The sequence below is a fragment of the Bactrocera dorsalis genome, chromosome 5 (assembly GCF_023373825.1).
Source record: "Bactrocera dorsalis isolate Fly_Bdor chromosome 5, ASM2337382v1, whole genome shotgun sequence".
Taxonomy (NCBI): domain Eukaryota; kingdom Metazoa; phylum Arthropoda; class Insecta; order Diptera; family Tephritidae; genus Bactrocera; species Bactrocera dorsalis.
Genome location: NC_064307.1, coordinates 47,770,636 through 47,790,694, shown reverse-complemented (window position 1 = coordinate 47,790,694; position 20,059 = coordinate 47,770,636). Strand labels below are relative to the sequence as shown.

Genomic DNA, 20,059 nt, shown 5'->3' with positions numbered 1-20,059 from the left:
CGGGCGCAACTTTTTTCCGAGATGTCATCGGAAATGGTGTCGCAAAGGCCGATTTTTTTTTTTTATTTTAGAATTTCTTTATTACACTATTAACAATAAAAAATTCTAATAAAATATTGCCTTTTTTATACGAGAAAAAAATTGTTGAAAAAGGCTCTTTTTAACGGAGGAACCCCATGTAACCCCTAAACAGAACTGTCATATGGGAGTGGGCGAAGATATCTTCCAATTTGATAGATTTTTACAATATCGTTGCTTAAGATATTTTTACTCAATGAATTTAACTATTACATTAAGTGTTTTAAGGGATGTAAGTAACAAACTCCATAGAAGGCGGGCCTGGCCCATATTTTCAAAATTTTAAGCAAATTGCAGGTTTGTACAAGCAACCCTTAAAGGAGCAAAATTATTATATTTTCCGTAGCAACATGTTGCAAAGGTATAAAAATACTACATGGATTGTAATACTATATTTTTCCGAAGTTACTTAGAAATAAGACGAGAAACGCCTAGAAAAGTTTTAACGCACCATGCACTACGGTTTCCATGGAAATGAAAATTGGGACGAGCTAATCTTTGACATGATTAAAAATTACTTCATCATTTGATGTAGAATTTCTCTAAAGAAGCACATGTTAAATTTCCATTTAGGAAGGTTGCCTTTTGTATTTCGGAATAAGATATCAAAAACAAAGTTTATTCATCCAAATTCGCTTAATTTTCTCGAAATATTCTCCATTAAGATCTAGACACTTTTGAATGCGTTTCCACCTATTGTCGAAGCACTTTTGCCACTCTGTTAAAGCTATCTCCAAAACATGGATACTACAACCGGCGGATGACTCATCAAATTGCTGGTTTGAGTAGTCAAAAATGCAATTGTTTCAGTCGATGTGTGAAAGGTTGCATTGCCGAGAGATCCGTCTTCGGCGGTTGGCTTTTCTGATTCCTTTTTTCGATTCGGCTCATTTTGAAACACCCATGCAATCAACTGGAGTTTACTTTCGTACTCTTACGCGTAAATCCAGGATTCATCACCTGTTATGTTGTCATAGACTTGTTTTGAAGCACAGCTATCGTATCTTTTTAACATTTTTCCCCACCAATCGACACGAGCCGATTTTTAGCGATCGACAAATTGTTTGGCATCCAACGTCAAACTTTTTTATAGTCAATTGACCAATATTGAATGTACCCTAGTCCCACTATTTCCTATTGTTGTCTAACGATAGGTCACATAACATCAATAGTTTCCGGAACAGTAACTGATTTCGCATGACCTTCCCTAAATCCGTTATGGAATGATCTACGACCTCAATTGAATTCACCATACCATCTGGTAATAATAGTTTGGGCACAACATCAATAGTTTCCGGAACAATAATTGATTTCGCATGACCTTCCCTAAATCCGTCATGGTATTATCTACGACCTTAATTGAATTCACCATACCATCGCTAAACACTGTATTTTGTTCATTGATGCACTGTTGCTGAAATAATCTACGTCGAAAGTTGCACAAAATAATCGCTCAAAAATGTTCGCTGAGATGAATATTTCAAGTTACATTATGAAGCTTAAATAGTACTTACATGTAAAACCGTTCTGAGTATGTCTAGCATCAGAAATATTAAAGTTGACGATAAAGTTGAGAGTTACCAGATTGGAGCACTAGGTTTGCCAAATCCCAAAATATATACGGCAGCTTACGCAGGTAAATTGAAAGATAATATGGGGCTTATTCGTAAGCACAAAGAGAACGCCTCCATTAAAGTATAATGGAATTTGAGAGACGTTAGCAAACCCAATATATTGAAAGCAGGATCCGGGACTAGATTTGGGAAAAGCAAAACTGTTAATTTTGAACTATTTGGAGTATATTTTAATCATCTGTTGTATGAATAAATCGTAATTGAATGATCGGTACCTTTCAATAAATTATTATACTGTGCAATATGTTGCTACAGAGTATTATCCTGACATATCTACATTGAAGTATGAATATACGCAAAATCAGTCAAAAATCACGCCTACTTAAATTTGCCTTTCCGGCAATTTTGGCGATATATTATCACATAACATGTATCAGCCGAGCAATGTACATATAGTATATGTATTGTATTTCATCGGCTTTGATCCTTGCAAGTTGTAAGAGTATGCGCCCGAACTTATCCCTTCTTTACTGTTTTATTTATAAAAAAATACGGAGACTTTTTATTCTTTTTTATTAAGCTTTTCACCGATTACACCTTCCTGTAGTACGGAGACGGTCAGGTAGTGGTGCCGTGGTTTCGAATTTGGTAAGAAATCAAGTTATGTGGAAATGTCTTTGAAGAAAATGCAGTTTATTACCCCCCATAAAAAAATAATAAAATTAGAAAGGAAGTCAACATCTAATTCACCGAAGCTATAATACGAGTATCCTACTTAGTCTGAAAACTCGACCAGAAAACAATTTGCTTATACTTTCTAGCCACCGTTGTTTTATATTAGCAATCTTAAGATCGAATTAAGAATACTTAATAAGGAAACATATCTTTTATAAAGAATTCGATAAATCAGTTTGAACGACAGTTATATACTATATTGGTCCTATCTAAAAAACTGGGAGATTTTAGTATTGTTTAGACAATAATTTGTGTTGATAACTTCGTAAAGTTAGTATAAGAACAGTTTCTTTGGAATAAAAGGACGTCCATATCCCAAAGGCTTAGGGGTTATATAGAAATTCGCAAGGTCGAATTTCCGACGTTTCCTGTTTCATGGCAAAACTAATATCCCATGTTCAGTGTAAAAAATTTGTCTTTGAAAAACCCACAAAGTTTACAAAACGACCAAGATGTGTTGTAGTTAACCAAATATCTATAAGTATTTTGAACCTGAACATAAGCGTGCCTTAGTAGTTATTATAAAGTATATGTATTCTGCGATAAAACGCACATTAGCGAAAATCGAACACAATAATTTGATATAATTACCTCATTAGTTAGGCTAATGAGATGTGCCAAAGAGAATAATAAGCAAAGTCTCGGAATGTAATTGAGTTCCTTTAAAAGAAAATTACTCAATTAATTCATAAGTAAAAATAGAAGCAAACGAAACGAAAATGGGGTATATAAAGAATTTTCTACCGAAATGTTGTGTGTACTGAAAACACTGCTTGCGCTCATATAATCCGGTATAAAAATATACGAGTATATAATATAAGACGAAATGTCTGAAATCTACTCAATGAAGCATTGCTTGAAGTATCCCTACTTCACCTTGGATCTGGCTGCAACGGAACCCTTCACTTGGAGCGGCGCACGCACGTACAGCTATCGTAGGATCTGGCTCAGGCGCGCGCTCTTCACTTTCGGCGCTATAAATTTGGTTTATCAGAATATCGGTATGCTCATTTATCTCTTCATGCCGCACGAGAGCAGCGCTCAGTCTACGATCGTGCAGGTAACCGAAACTGGAGGCATTATGGGGCTGACCATGGTCGGAACATCGAATATGCTCGTCATGTTTTGGTATGGAGACCGCATAGCGATGCTTTTAGAGAAATTTCAGCAGTTATTTCCTACGGCACGCCTCCAAAGGAAGGCCAAGTTTACGAAACAATCGCTAAGAGGTGGTGAGTATGTGTCTACAAGTACATAACATACATAGGTAGATATGTGAGTGGTAAACTTTGTCTATAATTTTATTCTGCTCTAACTCTAAATCTTCAGTGGAATTTCCACATCGCATTGAGCATTTTGTGTTGAAGTCCAATAAACTGATGAAGCTCGCGACTACACTTTACATGTTCGCATTTGCTTATTACAATTCCCTGCCGATTGTCGAGTTTTTGTACGAGTGGACGACACCGGGAATCGTTTGGAAATATCGTTACCAGTCCAATACGTGGTATCCCTGGCAAAATGAGCGCAACGCCAAATCATTTGCGTCATTTACGCTCGCTTATGTTTGCCAAGTGCAGTCGTCGCTGACCGGTGTCGCCTTCATTATGGCCGCTGAATTTATGCTCTGCTTCTTCACGACACAGTTGCAAATACATTTCGATTACTTGGCCAATGCGCTGGAGACAATCGATGCCGCTGGCGCAAATGCTAACGAGGATTTGAAGTATTTAATAAACTACCACAGTCAGTTGCTGAGGTGAGTTTGTGTGTGGTGAAAGAGTTTTTACGATAATTCTTAATTTTCCTTCCTTTTTCACACGAAGCTACTCCAAGGAAACGAATGCTATCTTCAACGTATCGTTTATGGTGAATCTATGCACTTCTGCCATCGCGATCTGTTTGATGGGCTTCTCCATGGTCATGATCAGCTTGGCTCATGCCTTCAAATACTCCATTGGTCTGACTTCATTCATTGTTTTCACGTTTTTCATATGTTACACCGGCAAGGAGCTAACGGAAACGGTGAGTACAATGCATGGATGGACGAAATGAATGTATAAATAGGTCAAATCCTCACTCGCACCTGTCCACTGATTATTAGTTGCCTGCAAAAAATAATGTAAAGGAGATCTCTATCGGGATCTCTTTCAATTATGGGACTGAAATAACGCCGCATTGCTTTCTATAAGCTGACTAAAACATAGAACGAGAGAACACTTTAGAAGGTAAAGGGAATGAAGGGAAAGAAAAATATTTAACAAAACCAAAAACCAAAAATTTTAAGAAAATAAATATCTTTTCAAAAGTCCCCCAACAGTGTGCACGAAAGCTGTTGATTTTCAAACTATTTAAGACATCTTATTGACAAAACCGTTGTCAGTAAGTATAAAACGTAAGCGAAAGGTTAGCTGAAGTTTGTGACAAGAAGGAATTTTCTTAGCCTTTAGTTATATATTACGAATTCGTTACTTTAGTCGGACTGCTGAAGAAGATTCAGAAAGATTAGCATTTATGCGGATAGCAAAAAGCAATATTAATTTTAACCGCTCAGACTATATGCTTAAAACTAGTTACGGATTGCTTAGCTTCATTATTAATTGCATCGAGCTACTTCTTGATAAGCTTTATATCGGTATCTGATTACAGCAGAACCGTGGCGTAGCTAAACACCTTTTTCATACTCTCGCAACAAAGTTGCTAAGGAGAGTATTATAGTTTTGTTCACATAACGGTTGTTTGTAAGTCCTAAAACTAAAAGAGTCAGATATAGGGTTATATATACCAAAGTGATCAGGGTGACGAGTAGAGTTGAAATCCGGATGTCTGTCCGTGCAAGCTGTAACTTGAGTAAAAATTGAGATATCATGATGAAACTTTGTGTGCGTATTTCTTGGCTCCATAAGAAGGTTAAGTTCGAAGATGGGCAAAATCGGCCCACTGCCACGCCCACAAAATGGCGGAAACCGAAAACTTATAAAGTGTCATAACTAAGCCATAAATAAAGATATTAAAGTGAAATTTGGCACAAAGGATCGCATTAGGGAGGGGCATATTTGGACGTAATTTTTTTGGAAAAGTGGGCGTGGCCCCGCCCCCTACTAAGTTTTTTGTACATATCTCGGAAACTACTATAGCTATGTCAACCAAACTCTACAAAGTCGTTTCCTTCAGGCATTTCCATATACAGTTCAAAAATGGAAGAAATCGGATAATAACCACGCCCACCTCCCATACAAAGGTTATGTTGAAAATCACTAAAAGTGCGTTAACCGACTAACAAAAAACGTCAGAAACACTAAATTTTCCGGAAGAAATGGCAGAAGGAAGCTGCACCCAAGCCTTTTTTAAAAATTTAAAATGGGCGTGGCGTCGCCCACTTATGGACCAAAAACCATATCTCAGGAACTACTCTACCGATTTCAATGAAATTCGGTATATAATATTTTCTTAACACCCTGATGACATGTACGAAATATGGGTGAAATCGGTTCACAACCACGCCTTCTTCCAATATAACGCTATTTTGAATTCCATCTGATGCCTTCTCTGTATAATATATACATTAGGAACCAATGATGATAGCGGAATAAAACTTTACACAAATACGGTATTTGAGCTGAGGTATCCCTTGTGGAAAAATTGTCGTGATCGGACTATGACTTTTCAAGGTCCCTGATATCGAACACGAAGAACTCAGTGCCTAACCTAACCTAACCTAATTTTTCAACGAAAATATCGTAAATCTCTCAAAATTTAATTCTAATTAATTTTACAGCAAAATAAAAAAATATGTAAACGGTGGATAATGAAATCTCGATTATCACTTTATCACGCGAGAGTATAAAATGTTCGGTGACAACCGAACTTAGCCCTTCCTTACTTGTTCATACTTTTTTTCTGTATTTTGAAATTTTCATTTTTGGTATCATAAAAAACCAGTCTGCAACTCATCAAGTGTGATCCACATCGAGTTATAGTTCAGTAAAAAATATCTGAGCTAAGTCTTATCTACTACTACTTTCTATATTGAGTTCCCATAATTTAGGTCATTGAGCTCCTCTTTAATCCTTTAACGAACCGAAACCTGCAGCGCTTTTAATTACTCTTCAAAAGTTTTCTAAATTAACACTCGTTTCAACGCTCCTTCACCAGAGTTTTATATTCTCTCTTCTTATTAGAGCGATAAGCTTCTGAACGCGGCTTTTTATGGCAACTGGTATGATGGAAACTTGGCTTACCGAAAAATGATACTATTTTTTATTATGCGCTGTCGCATACCAACTGAATTGAGAGCATACAAATTTACTACAGTTTCGATGCCCACCTTTACCGCGGTGAGTTTGTAGGAAATATTGATAGGCTTGAATTTTTACTGTAAATTAATTTACGTTACATTTCAGATTTTAAGATCGTCATATAGCTTGTTTACATTTTTTCAAGCCATGGGTCAGTAATAAAATCAGATTTGGCATGATATGGAAAGCGATTTTAAACTGATGGAAGGCAACAACTTAAGTGCTGCACCAGGTTCCTTTAATCAACACGGTAGTCTCCAACATTGAGTTTATAGATTCTATATGTATTATAGAGTTTTACTAGATGCGCACTCAAAATGGTGTATCCAATTAAGCATGACATTACAAGTCATTTAACTGTCAAATTAGCCAAGTCCCACACCATTTAACTTAAATCGTTAGACCTGTTCGAAATGCCTACATAAATTAAAATAAAAAAAGAAATATCCAACAATTTATGAAATAATTACATTTTGTTTAATAAATCATTATTTCTTTAATATCATTATAATTATAAATTGTTCCTTTTTAACTTTTTATTTAATTTTATCAATTATTTTTCGAGAATGCCACATATTTACAAATTACTTACTTTCATATAAATTATCTGATTATTCAGATTCATCGCATTAATTTCGTTTGTAATTTCCTTAGCTAAAATAAATAAATAATTGTGTATTTATCGGCCAGCGAAAGGGAAATTTATTTGCGGTGAAATCAGCGAGGCATCCATCATATTTTTGCATGACAGTATTATAATTTATAACTGTATGTAAGTATTTATGAAATTGCTGCATATGAAATCATATTTATTGATAAGTGATTTCAATGGTAATTGAAAAAAAAGATGCAAAGTGCTCCACAACTTTTAACACACACTAAAATCAACAATTTTGTATGACAAGGCTCAAGTTCAGTAGGAGTTGAGTAATATCATTATAATTCTGGTCAAATAGTTGAAGCAATTAAGAAGTAAATTTACTGAAAATGTTTTATTTTCAAATAAACCCATTTAGTTCCATAAATGATCGACATTCACTAAACTGAATCTTTAATTCTACCACAACCACCACGAATCTCCCCTAAGAGCCAAAGCTCAATATCGCTTGAATTTCAAATGTCTTTTCATTAAAAGGAATCTCTTTCAAAGTCTTTAATATCCGTTCAAGCTGAGTATTAAGCACTATTTCTAACAAGACTACGTTGAAATGTCGAGGCAAGCCAAAGAAAAGACATAGTGCATATTGGATTTTAGTCGCTTCTTACGACAGGCGTACCTTACCGCGGGCATCAAGGATTACATAAGCTAAAAAACTGTATAAGCTAAGTCATTACAGGATATTTCCTTCCACAATCAGTGATATTATGGGGAGAGCTGCGATAAACAGAACTGATGCCATTTTAAATTTAAACTATCTTCATTCAATGATACAACGTTTCTTCTGTCTGTTTCAAGCAATATACCTAAGGGATTGAATACCGAAAAAATAAAACTATATACTTAGCAGGAACTGGAGCCTAAATCAAATATAGTTACGTGGTTGTATACGGCCATCATTAGACCAATTTAACTTATGGAGCACTGGTTTGGTAGCCTGCATTAAAGAAACAATTAATTCCAGGAAATTAAAAGAAATACTAAGAGCAGCCTGTGAGGAATTAATGGAGCCATTAAGTCATGTCTGCATCAACTTTCCTTAGATACGTTTACTCGGAATGCAACAAGAAGCTCTGCTATCAGATTAAGGGAATTAGACAGTTGGAACAGGAAATATTATGGACATAGTCTCATTCTGAACCAGCTAAACTTAAATAAATCCAACTATCCCTTTCATTGTTACATTAAGGCACTTTCGGTTGAGGTCAGTCTCTGTATGTGAATAGAGAAAAGGTTTAGTAGAAGAGGAGTATAATACCTCTATCTTTACCGACGGGTTCAAAATAGACTGCGAAGTAGGGAGGGGATATACTCCAATGGTCTTGATATATCTCTTTATAGCCGTCTTCCAAGCTCAGCCAGTATCTTTCTAGCTGAAGTACTAGACTCAGAGAAGAGATCTATTGAATAACCATGGCAGGATAGAGAAAACTACCATATACACGGATACCCAGGCGGCATTGATGGTGACGCCACAGATTAATTCCAGTATATTAAACAAGCTCCATGACAGGTCAACCCTACTCGACCATAATTTGTGTTCTCGGTAACAGGAACATTTTTGGCAACGAAAAGGCAGACAAAAATGCAAACCTAAGAGCATCTTTAGACGAATTCGAGGCGAGTTTATACCTTCTGGGAATGATAATTTTGATCAAATATCTCATAGCAGATAGAAATAGCATGCTGCAAAATAACAAATCAGATATGACCCCTGTATGCAGTAATACTTATCAAATAGGTCCATAAATAGTATAAATAGACTTCAACAGGGCGCTGTCCTTTTGAATAATTGCCGCAACTGAAATTTAGAAGAATAACTGTCTACGAAAAGCATAGCGGATATAAGCAGTTTCATTGCGAGAACCAATCCCTACCTACCTAAGTCAAGTGAAGTTGTTGAGGCTCTATTGCTCGAGTTCTAATTTGAATAGAGAGTACCGATTTTACCTTAAACGATTAAGTACTCCAAAACAAGGCTCTGCATAAATCAGGCTTTCCAACTTAAACCATAAATCACGAAATTACGTTGTGATATCAACTTGAAAGTGTTATACAATACTTTGAATACCGAAAGGGACAAACAGAAATCATTTAAAATCTGCACTTGAAGTTGGTTTTACATGTATCTAAATCCGCGAACATCAATAGCAGTGAGCAAACAGAAGCTGCAATATTTTGTTTATTGAACGAGATGGGTGTCAAGAGATACCTAAACGTATCCTTAGGTAAATTCTACCACTACATAAATCGCTTATAAGGCTCATAGCATAGCCTAAGCTCTTTGGGCTTCCGGGTTTGTGTGATCAAAATTAAGCGATTTGTGTAGGACAATCACAAAAATGCTGAAGGCGTTTACTTAAAAATGCAAATCTAAATATTTCTCTTATTCAAAATTTAAACTTTTCTCATTTTAGAAACGCTTGAAGGTCGACCCACTTAACATTAATTATTTGGCTGTCCACTTCCGGCTCTGGCGACGATATTTCGCTTTGGTTTTTTTACTATTCTTAATCACCGTTTTATGTGTGTTTTTTTTTCTGAGTTTTTCCCACACCTAATGTCTAGCGCAATTTTGCCGCTCGTTTCGCCAGTTAACTTCCGCTAAGCGTCACCTTCGACTGACTGTTGTGCACTGCGATTATCACCGTTAAAACTTTCGACGTAAATAAACTTGGCAGTTTATTTAGCTCACCTTCATTGCTTGCTTGCTTAAACCTGCATCATTATTGTTGTTGTTTTGTGTGCTTTTATTTTCTCACACCTGAAAACTTCGTTGTGTTCAAAATTCAACTAAAAATTTACGAAATTCCGAAACACTTTGCTATTTCGGTACTTTGCTCCTTTCGATTTTTGGATTTCCAGCAGCCACACAATGACGGAACTCCGTTCAACCGCTAGTTTGATGGCTTCACCATGGCGCGTGACGTCAGTGAAGTGGAAAGCAGTGCGTAGGGCAATGGGTTGTAGTGTTAAGATTGTGATTTTACCTTAGTTGTCACGTCCGCTGGCGACAAAATAGTCAGGTAAGTGGATACAAAAAGACTATTGTGGAAGCTAAATCCGTGAAGTGTTTTGGTCAGAAATAATCGTTACCTCACCTCTGGCATACAGATGAGCTGTGCGCCATGTAAAGAAGATTGAATCAACTGGCAGAAAATTAAGAAATTTAATTTGGATCTGCCATGGAGATTGAATTTACTGGAAGGTAAGTTGTGGAAAAATAGACACGGATGCAGGAAATGCTTAGGAATATTCAAAACGCGTTTGGAGTGTGAAATTAAACAATTTAATTTTTTATTTATATTTATTTTCCACAGATTATTTTTATTTTCAGCTTTAAAAGCAATTTCCATAAAGTATAACGTAATGAAACTATGTCAAAAAGCTTCACGTATTATTTGTGTTTCATTAAATGTGTTAACTCAAAAGACTCTTGCAAATATCTTGATACACTATATCCTACAGGAATCGATGTATAAAGATTTTAGTTCATCTTAAGAGAAGTTTTGATGGTGTACAAGGTTTTGTTTACTCCAATTATGAAACAAATGCTTTCATTTCTTAAATTTGCATTTCTGTTCTTCATGTTTGGAAAACAAATCAATTGTCTATGCTAAGTCTGCAGAAAAGGGTGGATAAGGCAATACATAGTATAGTTCGACAAACTGAAATCTGGTGACACCGGTCAGATGTCATTGTGAAACACCCCTTTTTTATTCTCCAAATAGTAACCGGCGTTTTCTTCAATTCGCCATCGTATCGGCTCAATAATTTGGTATAGTAGAGCCATACCATTTTGCGTTGCTTCAAGCAGTCGATCTAGTTCACACAACGTGAATCTCAGAAAACTCATAATTTTTTCTACCAGCAGAACGAACTTCGTCGCCTTTGGGGCAGATCCGTAGCGTAATGTCCACTATTATTTGGTATCTGGCTTGTATCTTTTGTTTACGGTCACAAAACGTGGCAAAAGCTTGAACAGTGCTCTTTACCTGAAAGGAGCATATTGGACAGCCATCGTACCGCTAGCTTTCTTATGTCCAATACTTCGTACAAAATAAAACGCACACAGTCTTTAGAAATGCCTTAAGTCAAAGCTATTTAATGCACCTTCAATTGGTGGTCGATCAATATGTGGTCGTAGACGTTTGAGAAGTAAAGCTCAGTTCTAGCTGTTTTGTAAACCCCGACTCCCGACCATAGTGACATCTGTAAAACTAAATTTTGACGGTCACCATCGAAGAAAGAAGAGAAAAAATCTCCAAAAGTAGCATCTATCATTCGACTGGCATTTTGATACCAGAACAATCTAAACTAAAGCGGCGCCATCATAGCTTTTCTGCGACTTAAAATTCTTCGACGCACCTATTGCTTTCTTTGGGCGAAATTTTCGAACATACAGGGTTAGTCCGGAAAGTAATTGGATTGATTTTCTTCCACCGCGACTGTACTTCGGAACGTGCGCGCACCGAATGGATTCGGTAGAGGGCGTTTCTAGCTAACGAGCGGCTGGTCAGTTGTCTCCGAGCACCTGGAGAGTCAGGACAAATATTTTCGCGCGACGTGTTTCTGTGAGTCGCTGATGAAGACCGTGCTGGGAGACTTGCGACTTCGACAAACATCAAAGGTATCATCCACCATGAATATGTTTCTCTTGGACAAACCGTCAACTCCAAGTTTTAGGTGGAAGTCCTCAAGAGATTCAAATGAATGGTCAATCGGGTCCGACAAGACATCGTAGCCGATTGGAAGTTGCACCACGACAACGCCCCAGCTCACACCGTCGTTCTTGTGAACAGCTACCTAATCAAGACCGGCATCCCAACACTTCCGCAGCGGCCCTACAGCCCAGATGTGGCCCCCGGACATTTTTGTTTCTTACATCCAAGCATGGATCTACGCAGAAGGAACCTATTTTGAAGTCCTATTACTTTTCGGACAAACCCCGTATTAATCAGAGCAGATCCATGAAAGTCAGTCTTTATCTGAATATAGCTGTTCATCTTTCCTCATTGTACTGATTTTGATGGTGGATAAAACTATTATATTTTTAGGAGTATGTGTGATCTTTTTTCTAATATGAGGCGGCTAGACACAATCAAGTTTCAAGAACCCACATATCAGTTCTCCGGAGTTCATTACAAAAATTTCATCTCATTGCTTAAACTTAAACTTAACACAAATTTATAAAAGAAAACAGTCTTTCATATTCCGAATGATCCAACATGTTCCGCCCAAACATAAATATTAGCAGCTTTCTTATTTTTAAAGCAAGATTACATTCGAATCTCCTCAATCATTATTTCTCTATCAATTTCAAATTAGCTGTAAAAACGGTTTAACTTTTCACTTGAATTTGACAGATTTAATTTCCAGCGCTTTCGTTTTCAACAGCAACGACCCCACAAATGACATTAAATTATTTGCCGAAAGTGAATATTCATCTCCCAAAAGCCTTCCTAGCCTCGATAATAATTTTCCCATGCCAAATAAAAATGGCAACCGCAAGCTAAATCCACCCTCTCAACTTGATGGATGAAAGCAAATGTCACTGAACCACAAAACAATGTCAATGGAAAAGTGACAATAACAATAACCACTAAAGAGGGTGAGAGAAAAACATGTTTAGAAACGGGCAATGGACGGGAAGTAAAAAAAAAATATATAAATTTTTTAGGGACGCACCGACATAACTAACTGAAACAGGCTTATGACGAGAAAAGGTACGCCAGATAAGTCCGTCAAATCCTCCATAATTACAGTTAATTATTTTAGTGCAAAATAAAGGCAGAAAGAGTTTTGTGGAGCAGAAAATTTTCTAACTTCGAATAAAAAACTTTCATTGTGTCTGTGTGTGAGAGAGTTCGAGCTCACCTTAGTAAAAAAAAGCACTTGATTATGTAAAGCATTTGTTAACCTTTTTTTTACTGGCTTTCCATTGTACGCACATTGCGTGCTTGTCGCCACTTTGCCACCCATTTTTGGTGCCCCTCAGCACCTGCCGCCTTTCGTTCACTCATTAGCATTAGGCGACGCAGTCACCGTGAAGGTGACAACCTAATTAATTGACAAACAATGAGATGGGCTATTTCGATTGCCGGCAGTGACGGGAGGAGAGGTGAAAGAAAAGGAGAAAGGTGGAGAAGAGTGCGTAAATTAAGTTCGTAATGGCAGTAAAGTGGATTTTTTTCTCGGTCACATTTAAATTGATGTCTGTCGCAGGAAAAAGTTTTACAAAATGCAAAAAACAACAAAAAAAAATTTCTGTTGAATGAATGAGAAAATAAGAGAATAAATAAAAATGGCGCAAAAAATGTTAAGTTCCAATAACTGGCCATAAAGCAAATGCGCATAGAAATTAAAGGCTCTTAAGACAAGTGCTAAATACCAAGTGCCAATGGACAATTTATTGTAAAAATTTAAAAAGAAGGGGGGAAATATGAGCAGTTAGGAATACTGCCTTCCCACCGCTACAAGTGTTTTCTACACTAAACATGTTTGGCACTACCACCTTTCAGGCCTTGGATCCATCTACGCGGACAGGGAACATCACCTCCATCGCCCTGCAAGCTCCTGAAATTGTTCAGTGTGCTGAACCTTTATGACCATATATGATATAGGAGAGGACACAGTAGACCATAGGTCGCAGTGCAAAACCTTAATTAATTTCTATCTATCTACTACCTTTCTAGGAACGAATCTCTTAAGATGCCTCAAGTCGACTAAGAACTCATGACCCACTCGGAGGTTCTATATGACTTTTAGTACCCAATTTTATATTTTGGTAAATCTGGAAGTTAAATCTGCTCGGTGTTCAGATAGTGTTCCCGACTGAATTTCACAATTATCGCAGAAAGTCAACATGGGTCTAAAAACCAATTGCTGGACTCTCATCTCGAAAAAAGACTAACGCACAAATTTTTTGGCTAGCTCTAACATTAAAATCGACATTTGTTACAGATATGGCACTTAAATTTTAGAAGACCCATTAATAAGTTGAAGAAATTCATGGTCTATCGATCACAATAATTTTCTTCGAAACAGTAAAATTTCGCCGCTCGTATAAGGAGGAATTCCCCAATTTTGATTTTTCTAAATAAAATTTGAATGTTTTGAACAGGAATAGAACAAGATTGATGGTTGCCACCTGTTTCAAAAAATCATAACTCAAAGAAGCATAAGAAAGCAATAACGAAGGCTTCCGAAACCTAATTCACAGTTTATAATATAAGTATTTAAAGCAGCGTTGCCACTTGTTTGGAAAATGTGATGCAAATTAAAAGAAAGTTAAATAATGACAACATAATAAGTAAATACATATATCAAATTAAAGAGCTGGGAAATTATTTCAAGTTGCAAATGTGTCAAACAGAGTTACTCTCAATTCACAAATTCCTTTCGGATCGTACAAATAAAATCGGGCACAAATAAAGATGAGACAAATGTTTGCCAAAAAGAGTTGCCATACTATTAACATGTATAGTTCAGTTACAACAAATTCCTGAGAAAGCCTTTACTAAAAACATAACAACCATATTGTTAGCCTTCGTTTTGTGCTTTGAAGACTTCCTGCGGTGTGAACAGGAGCGTATCCGCGGAGGGGGAACTGCGGAAGAGTAAACCCAAAAGTTAAAAGTTATACATTATTTCCAGTGAAGCACAAAAATCATAAATAATAAAAAATTAAACATTCGATAATCATATTACCGAAAATATTATACAAGTTACCGCTTTCCATCATAAGTGACATTCCGCGAAGAAAAGGACTTGGAGTTGCTAATATATTAAATTTATCCTATTAGGATTCATAGACGCTTTCCGAAAGATACTCATGAAAAGGAACCCAACGACTCTTCAGATACCGATGAAGAACCGAGCACGAGTGCAGATATAAGTATTGATGAAAACAGGCACGATCAGATTTCGCTCACCGCAGCTGCGTTAGGACAGTTGGTTTCGAAAGAGTTGAAAGATGTTGGGTTGGATGTTTAGATCTGCGTTGCAATAGGTACGTGGAGCCGTGAAATACAAAAAGAAGCTACAAACCCTGAGATGACACCATATCTTTCCAATAAATTGAACCGCAACATTTCCAAATCCGTTGAAATTGTTTTAATTAAAAAGGCATGTGAAATATTCAGAGAGGATATAACGCTTTTCCAAGTTTCAACACCTGTTTCAGCTCAATTCTTGGGCAAAAAAATTGTACAGCTTTCTGAGGCAAGGTGGTTACAAAGGCATGATGTCCTTCTTCAAATCCCAGTTGTCTATCCAGAAATCGTTCAAGCACTGACAGAAATAAACAAACTGTTAAACTTCGAGTCCATTGTTGGAATTTTCAGTAGCAGTGATGATTTGTCACTGCCCAACCAATTAGTGTGTTTCCGCAGAACGAATCAATCTACCTTTTGACAGCATCAAAGGTCATAATAATATTGGTTGCAACACTAAACACACGAAGAATGTATAATGATCATCACTTCAATGAAATTTTTTCAAATGCTACACAGCTGAAAAATAAAATGTTGAAGTGAAAAAACCTAGAACATCGAAACATTCAATCAAAACATCTCAAAGCTGTGAAGACTTCTACAGGTTTTCTGCATTCCACTCGATGACACGGTTCTAGAAAGTTCCAACTTGAGACAGCTGTTATCAAACTTTAACCTAAACTTAGAAGAAACAGATTTAATTATATTAATTGAATGCCTAGTTAGACGTTTTGGAAAATCTTGCCAGGAAACAAAGAACTGTAACAATCTAAGCTCAAAGCAGAAGTAGCGCTTTGACAACAACAACGGAATATACAAATGACTACGAAAGCGCAAGTGCTTTCTGCCTCAGAATCCCTTAGCACTTGCGATAAGGATACTATATATCCGACTATTCATACTCTTCTTTACGTACTATGCACTTCGGCAGCCAAAAATGCTAGCGCTAAACGATCCCTTTTTTCTTTGTGGCGAGACAAGACTGGCTCGGAACAACGATGCTCCAGAAACTGTTGAACGGCTTAGCACTCCTCAACATAAACTACGACATTGCTGTGCAACCAGAAGAAATAATAAAAAACTTAGTAAAATGAGCAAAACCTGTATTGATTTTACGCTGTAAAATAAATGTTGAAATATGTATAAAAAATAAAATTATAGTCTACAGTTATACATTTCTGAAATCAAATACAATATTATATAGTTCCTACCCAAAAATTCTACTCTGGATCCGCCCCTGAATGTGAAAGAGTGTCTACTACTGTCTCCACAATGATATCTAACTGAACTACCTCAACTCAACTTGGCTGAAAGCAATGTTCCGACCACTACATAAGTTTATTTCATCAACTCTTGGCATTCTCAATATATTTAGTTCTGACACGGGAGTCTGAAACAGCCCTTTTTTATGTCCTTGAAACCAAAATTAAACAAAAATTCTTCTTGTCAGTTTCTTCCGAATATTCAGGCAATTAAAGAAACTTAAACCAAAACACGTTGTAACCTCTTTGCCAGTCACAGAGATTGAAATAGTGTCGGGGCAACAACGGTGGCAGCAATGACAGTCGTTTGCTAATTAGGAATATTGTAGCACTGAGAGCCGCGTCTGACACGAAAATGTCGCAACAACGAAGAATTTATTTCGGCCGCCAACTTGTAGACTGTCTAGTGTTGTCATACTTCTGCACAAACGAACAAAAAACGCGAAAAACCGAAATTGACAAAATAAAATCACGGCGCACAGGAGCACAAAAACTAATTGGACAACGACGTACGACCTCAAATGGAAACAGCAATTATTGCGGCGCGTACACTCGAGTCGCATTTGCTTATGGCACTGCGGCAACGGCAACAAGGACACCAAGCAGTGAACACTAACGAAGAAGTAATAACGGTATTCGTCAAAATGCGCCAGTTAAAGTAAAAGGCAGGAAGAATGAAATTAGAAACGCCGACGACAACACGCAAACTTCCAACGAAGGCAGTCAAACAAAGTGACAACCGGCAGACGACTAGTTCGCGAGCTATTGCTGGAACTACAAGCGGTCGGGGAGAGTAGCGGAGAGAGAATCGTGGCAACACTAAGTAAAATTCACGGCAACTATGGGAGGATGTTGCGTGCTGCGAGGAGTGAAAAGAAGAGGCGAGTAGTGGCTAGCGGTAAGAAAAACGACTGGAGTCCAAAGTACGTAAACAGAAGTGGAGAAAAAAGCTCAGTTCGTTTTTAACCTCGCATAATTTCTTCGGCATTTAACTGCAGTTGTGATTGTTTTACTTTGCCGCCAAAGTCACTGTGCCATTGTGCCAGTGTGTCATTAGTGGCAACACGGCCCTCGGTACCACTCTGCAGCGCTTGCCACTGCTTGTGTGCCGATGACTGCCGCAGCTGTCGGTCTCTTGTTCGCCATTTTGCCGCATTCACTTTCGCATTTCGCAATTTATGATTTGATTGATGGCTTTGTGCTCATTTGAATTTCCAATGAGTGCGAGCACTTCTTCTACCTCGCGGCCCTGCTTATAAGTGTGGGTTGAAAGAAATTCTTTAGTGACATCAAATTCATGGGAATTCTCTTTCAATTTTATTAGTATTTAAGGCAAATTAAGCAAAAATTTTGTGAGGAACATCAAATCTTTAAACAAAAATGCAGATAAAACATGACTACCGTTATTTTACTTGAATTTTTTTGATCACCAGATATTTTTTGATTAATTTGATAGTAATTTTACAAATGAAAAGGAATCCCTGACGAAGTATTTAAAATATTGTAAATAGAAATTTGAAATTAACATTACCATGAACATATTCCTCAGCAAATTAGTTTGAACACACACAAAAGTAATTCCAACTGAGAGCCTGAATATGCTCTCTGAGCGCTGATAAGTACAGTTCACCTTAGTCCAAATAGAGAGAGATTACTCACTTTCTTCATTTAAGTAAATATACATATGTATGTCGGTCGACTTGTCGTCAGAAAAGTCCAATTGTACTAACTAAAAAGTAACCCTTCTTCACTTTACATTAGTGAAACTGTTACTTAATTATGAAAGTCTGAAAAAATAGGATACTATTGTATATTTAATATTATACGTTCAGTAATTTTAACGAAAGTTTGAAGATCTCATATAAGGTATAAATTAGATAGTATTGACCCGACTTTATCTATTTTTTGCCAATACGAAAATCCAAATATTTGTTATCGGGGGCTAGGTCAAGCTTTCGCCCAATTTTAATCGTTGTAGGCATTGTTATGATTAAAACACTCTCTCTATTTATACCCTGAACTGGGTATATTAAGTTTGCCACGAAGTTTGTAACACCTAGAAGGAAGCGTCGGAGATCGTATAAAATACAATATATATAAAAATTATCAGAATGTCGAGCTGAGTCGAGTTAGCCATGTCTGCCTGTCTGTCCATCTGTATATATACGAACTAGTCCCTCAGTTTTTAAGATATCGTTTTGAAATTTTGCAAACATCATTTTCTCTTCAAGAAGCTGCTCATTTGTCGGAACTACCAATATCGGAGTACTATAACATATAGCTGTCGTATAAACTGAACGTTCGGAATCAAGTTCTTGTATGGAAAACTTTCTTATTTAACAAAGTATATTCACGAAATTTGGCATGGATTACTGCTAAAGATAAAAATATAATCCCCAAAAATTATTCAGAACGGATTACTATAGCATATAGCTTCCAGGCAAACTGAACACATAATTACTAACAGAAATGCACCTGTTAAGGGTATTTAGCTTCGATGCAACGAAGTTAACGTTTTTTCTTGTTTTAATTGAGATAACTCAAATATTGACCGATATATGCGGTACAAAGTCACTCGGAACTTCGAAAATCTTTATACTAGGTATATGCGGGCTAAAGGAAGTATTGATCCTATTCTACCCATTTTGGGTAATGGGGACCGCATAGTCGGTACAGAGGGACTGGGCTTGAACAGCTTTTTTCGATTTCCACAGTTCTTAGTCATAATGTGGCTCACCTCGAATGCACTATTCTTGCAAAGTTTTATCTCATTATATTGACTACTTCTTGATTTGGAAAGTGAATCAAAAGCAGGCGTAGTTGTTCTCAAATTATTTTGGCTTAAATATATACATTAAACCCTTTATTTTTAGTCCACAGATACCCCTTTCCACTGGGATCCCATATGCCAAATTACAGCTTTATATATGAAGAAAGAACGGTAGTTATGGCATTTTATAAGTTTTCCTTTATAGGCTTTTATAGAAGTGACAGTGGTATAATTACTTCCATCTACGATAGTTAACAAATTTATTAAGAGACATAAAAATTAACCTTTAATAAACATGTTTCCTCTGCACCACACTTTTTTATTGCCGGGAAGCTGTCAATGAAAATATTTGTGTTGATGACAGGCATCGATGCGCGTCTAACCACGACGTGCCACCCAGCGCGCGCCTACCTAACTATCCACTTGCCATTGATCGTCATTATTTACGCTGCAATTGACAATTTCTATTATAGCAAAAGCCAAATTACACACCATGGTCTACGGTTTCGTGCCAAAATTCGGTTAAAATATGCAGCGTCCAAGTGGTCATCGGGCGGCGAATCAACAAAAGCGACGGGAGGCAACCGCGAAAATCGGCCGCCAAAATCGTTTAACTGCAACCCGGCCATATGGAAGCGCTGGTATGTGGCGCGAAACAACAACAATGCTGTAAATTCGACTATAAAAGTT

The 20,059-nt window shown here is 37.0% G+C and overlaps 1 protein-coding gene across 1 annotated transcript; it reads left to right on the top strand.

The window, feature by feature from the left end:
- Positions 1-3,099: 3,099 nt before the first annotated feature.
- On the top strand, positions 3,100-7,374 carry LOC105230346 (putative odorant receptor 69a). Its single transcript, XM_011211067.4, has 5 exons — positions 3,100-3,619; positions 3,717-4,146; positions 4,214-4,412; positions 6,569-6,724; positions 6,791-7,374. Exons 1-5 carry the CDS (start codon positions 3,214-3,216, stop codon positions 6,842-6,844), a joined length of 1,245 nt encoding a protein of 414 aa, XP_011209369.1. The 5' UTR covers positions 3,100-3,213; the 3' UTR covers positions 6,845-7,374.
- The last annotated feature ends 12,685 nt before the right edge of the window (positions 7,375-20,059 follow it).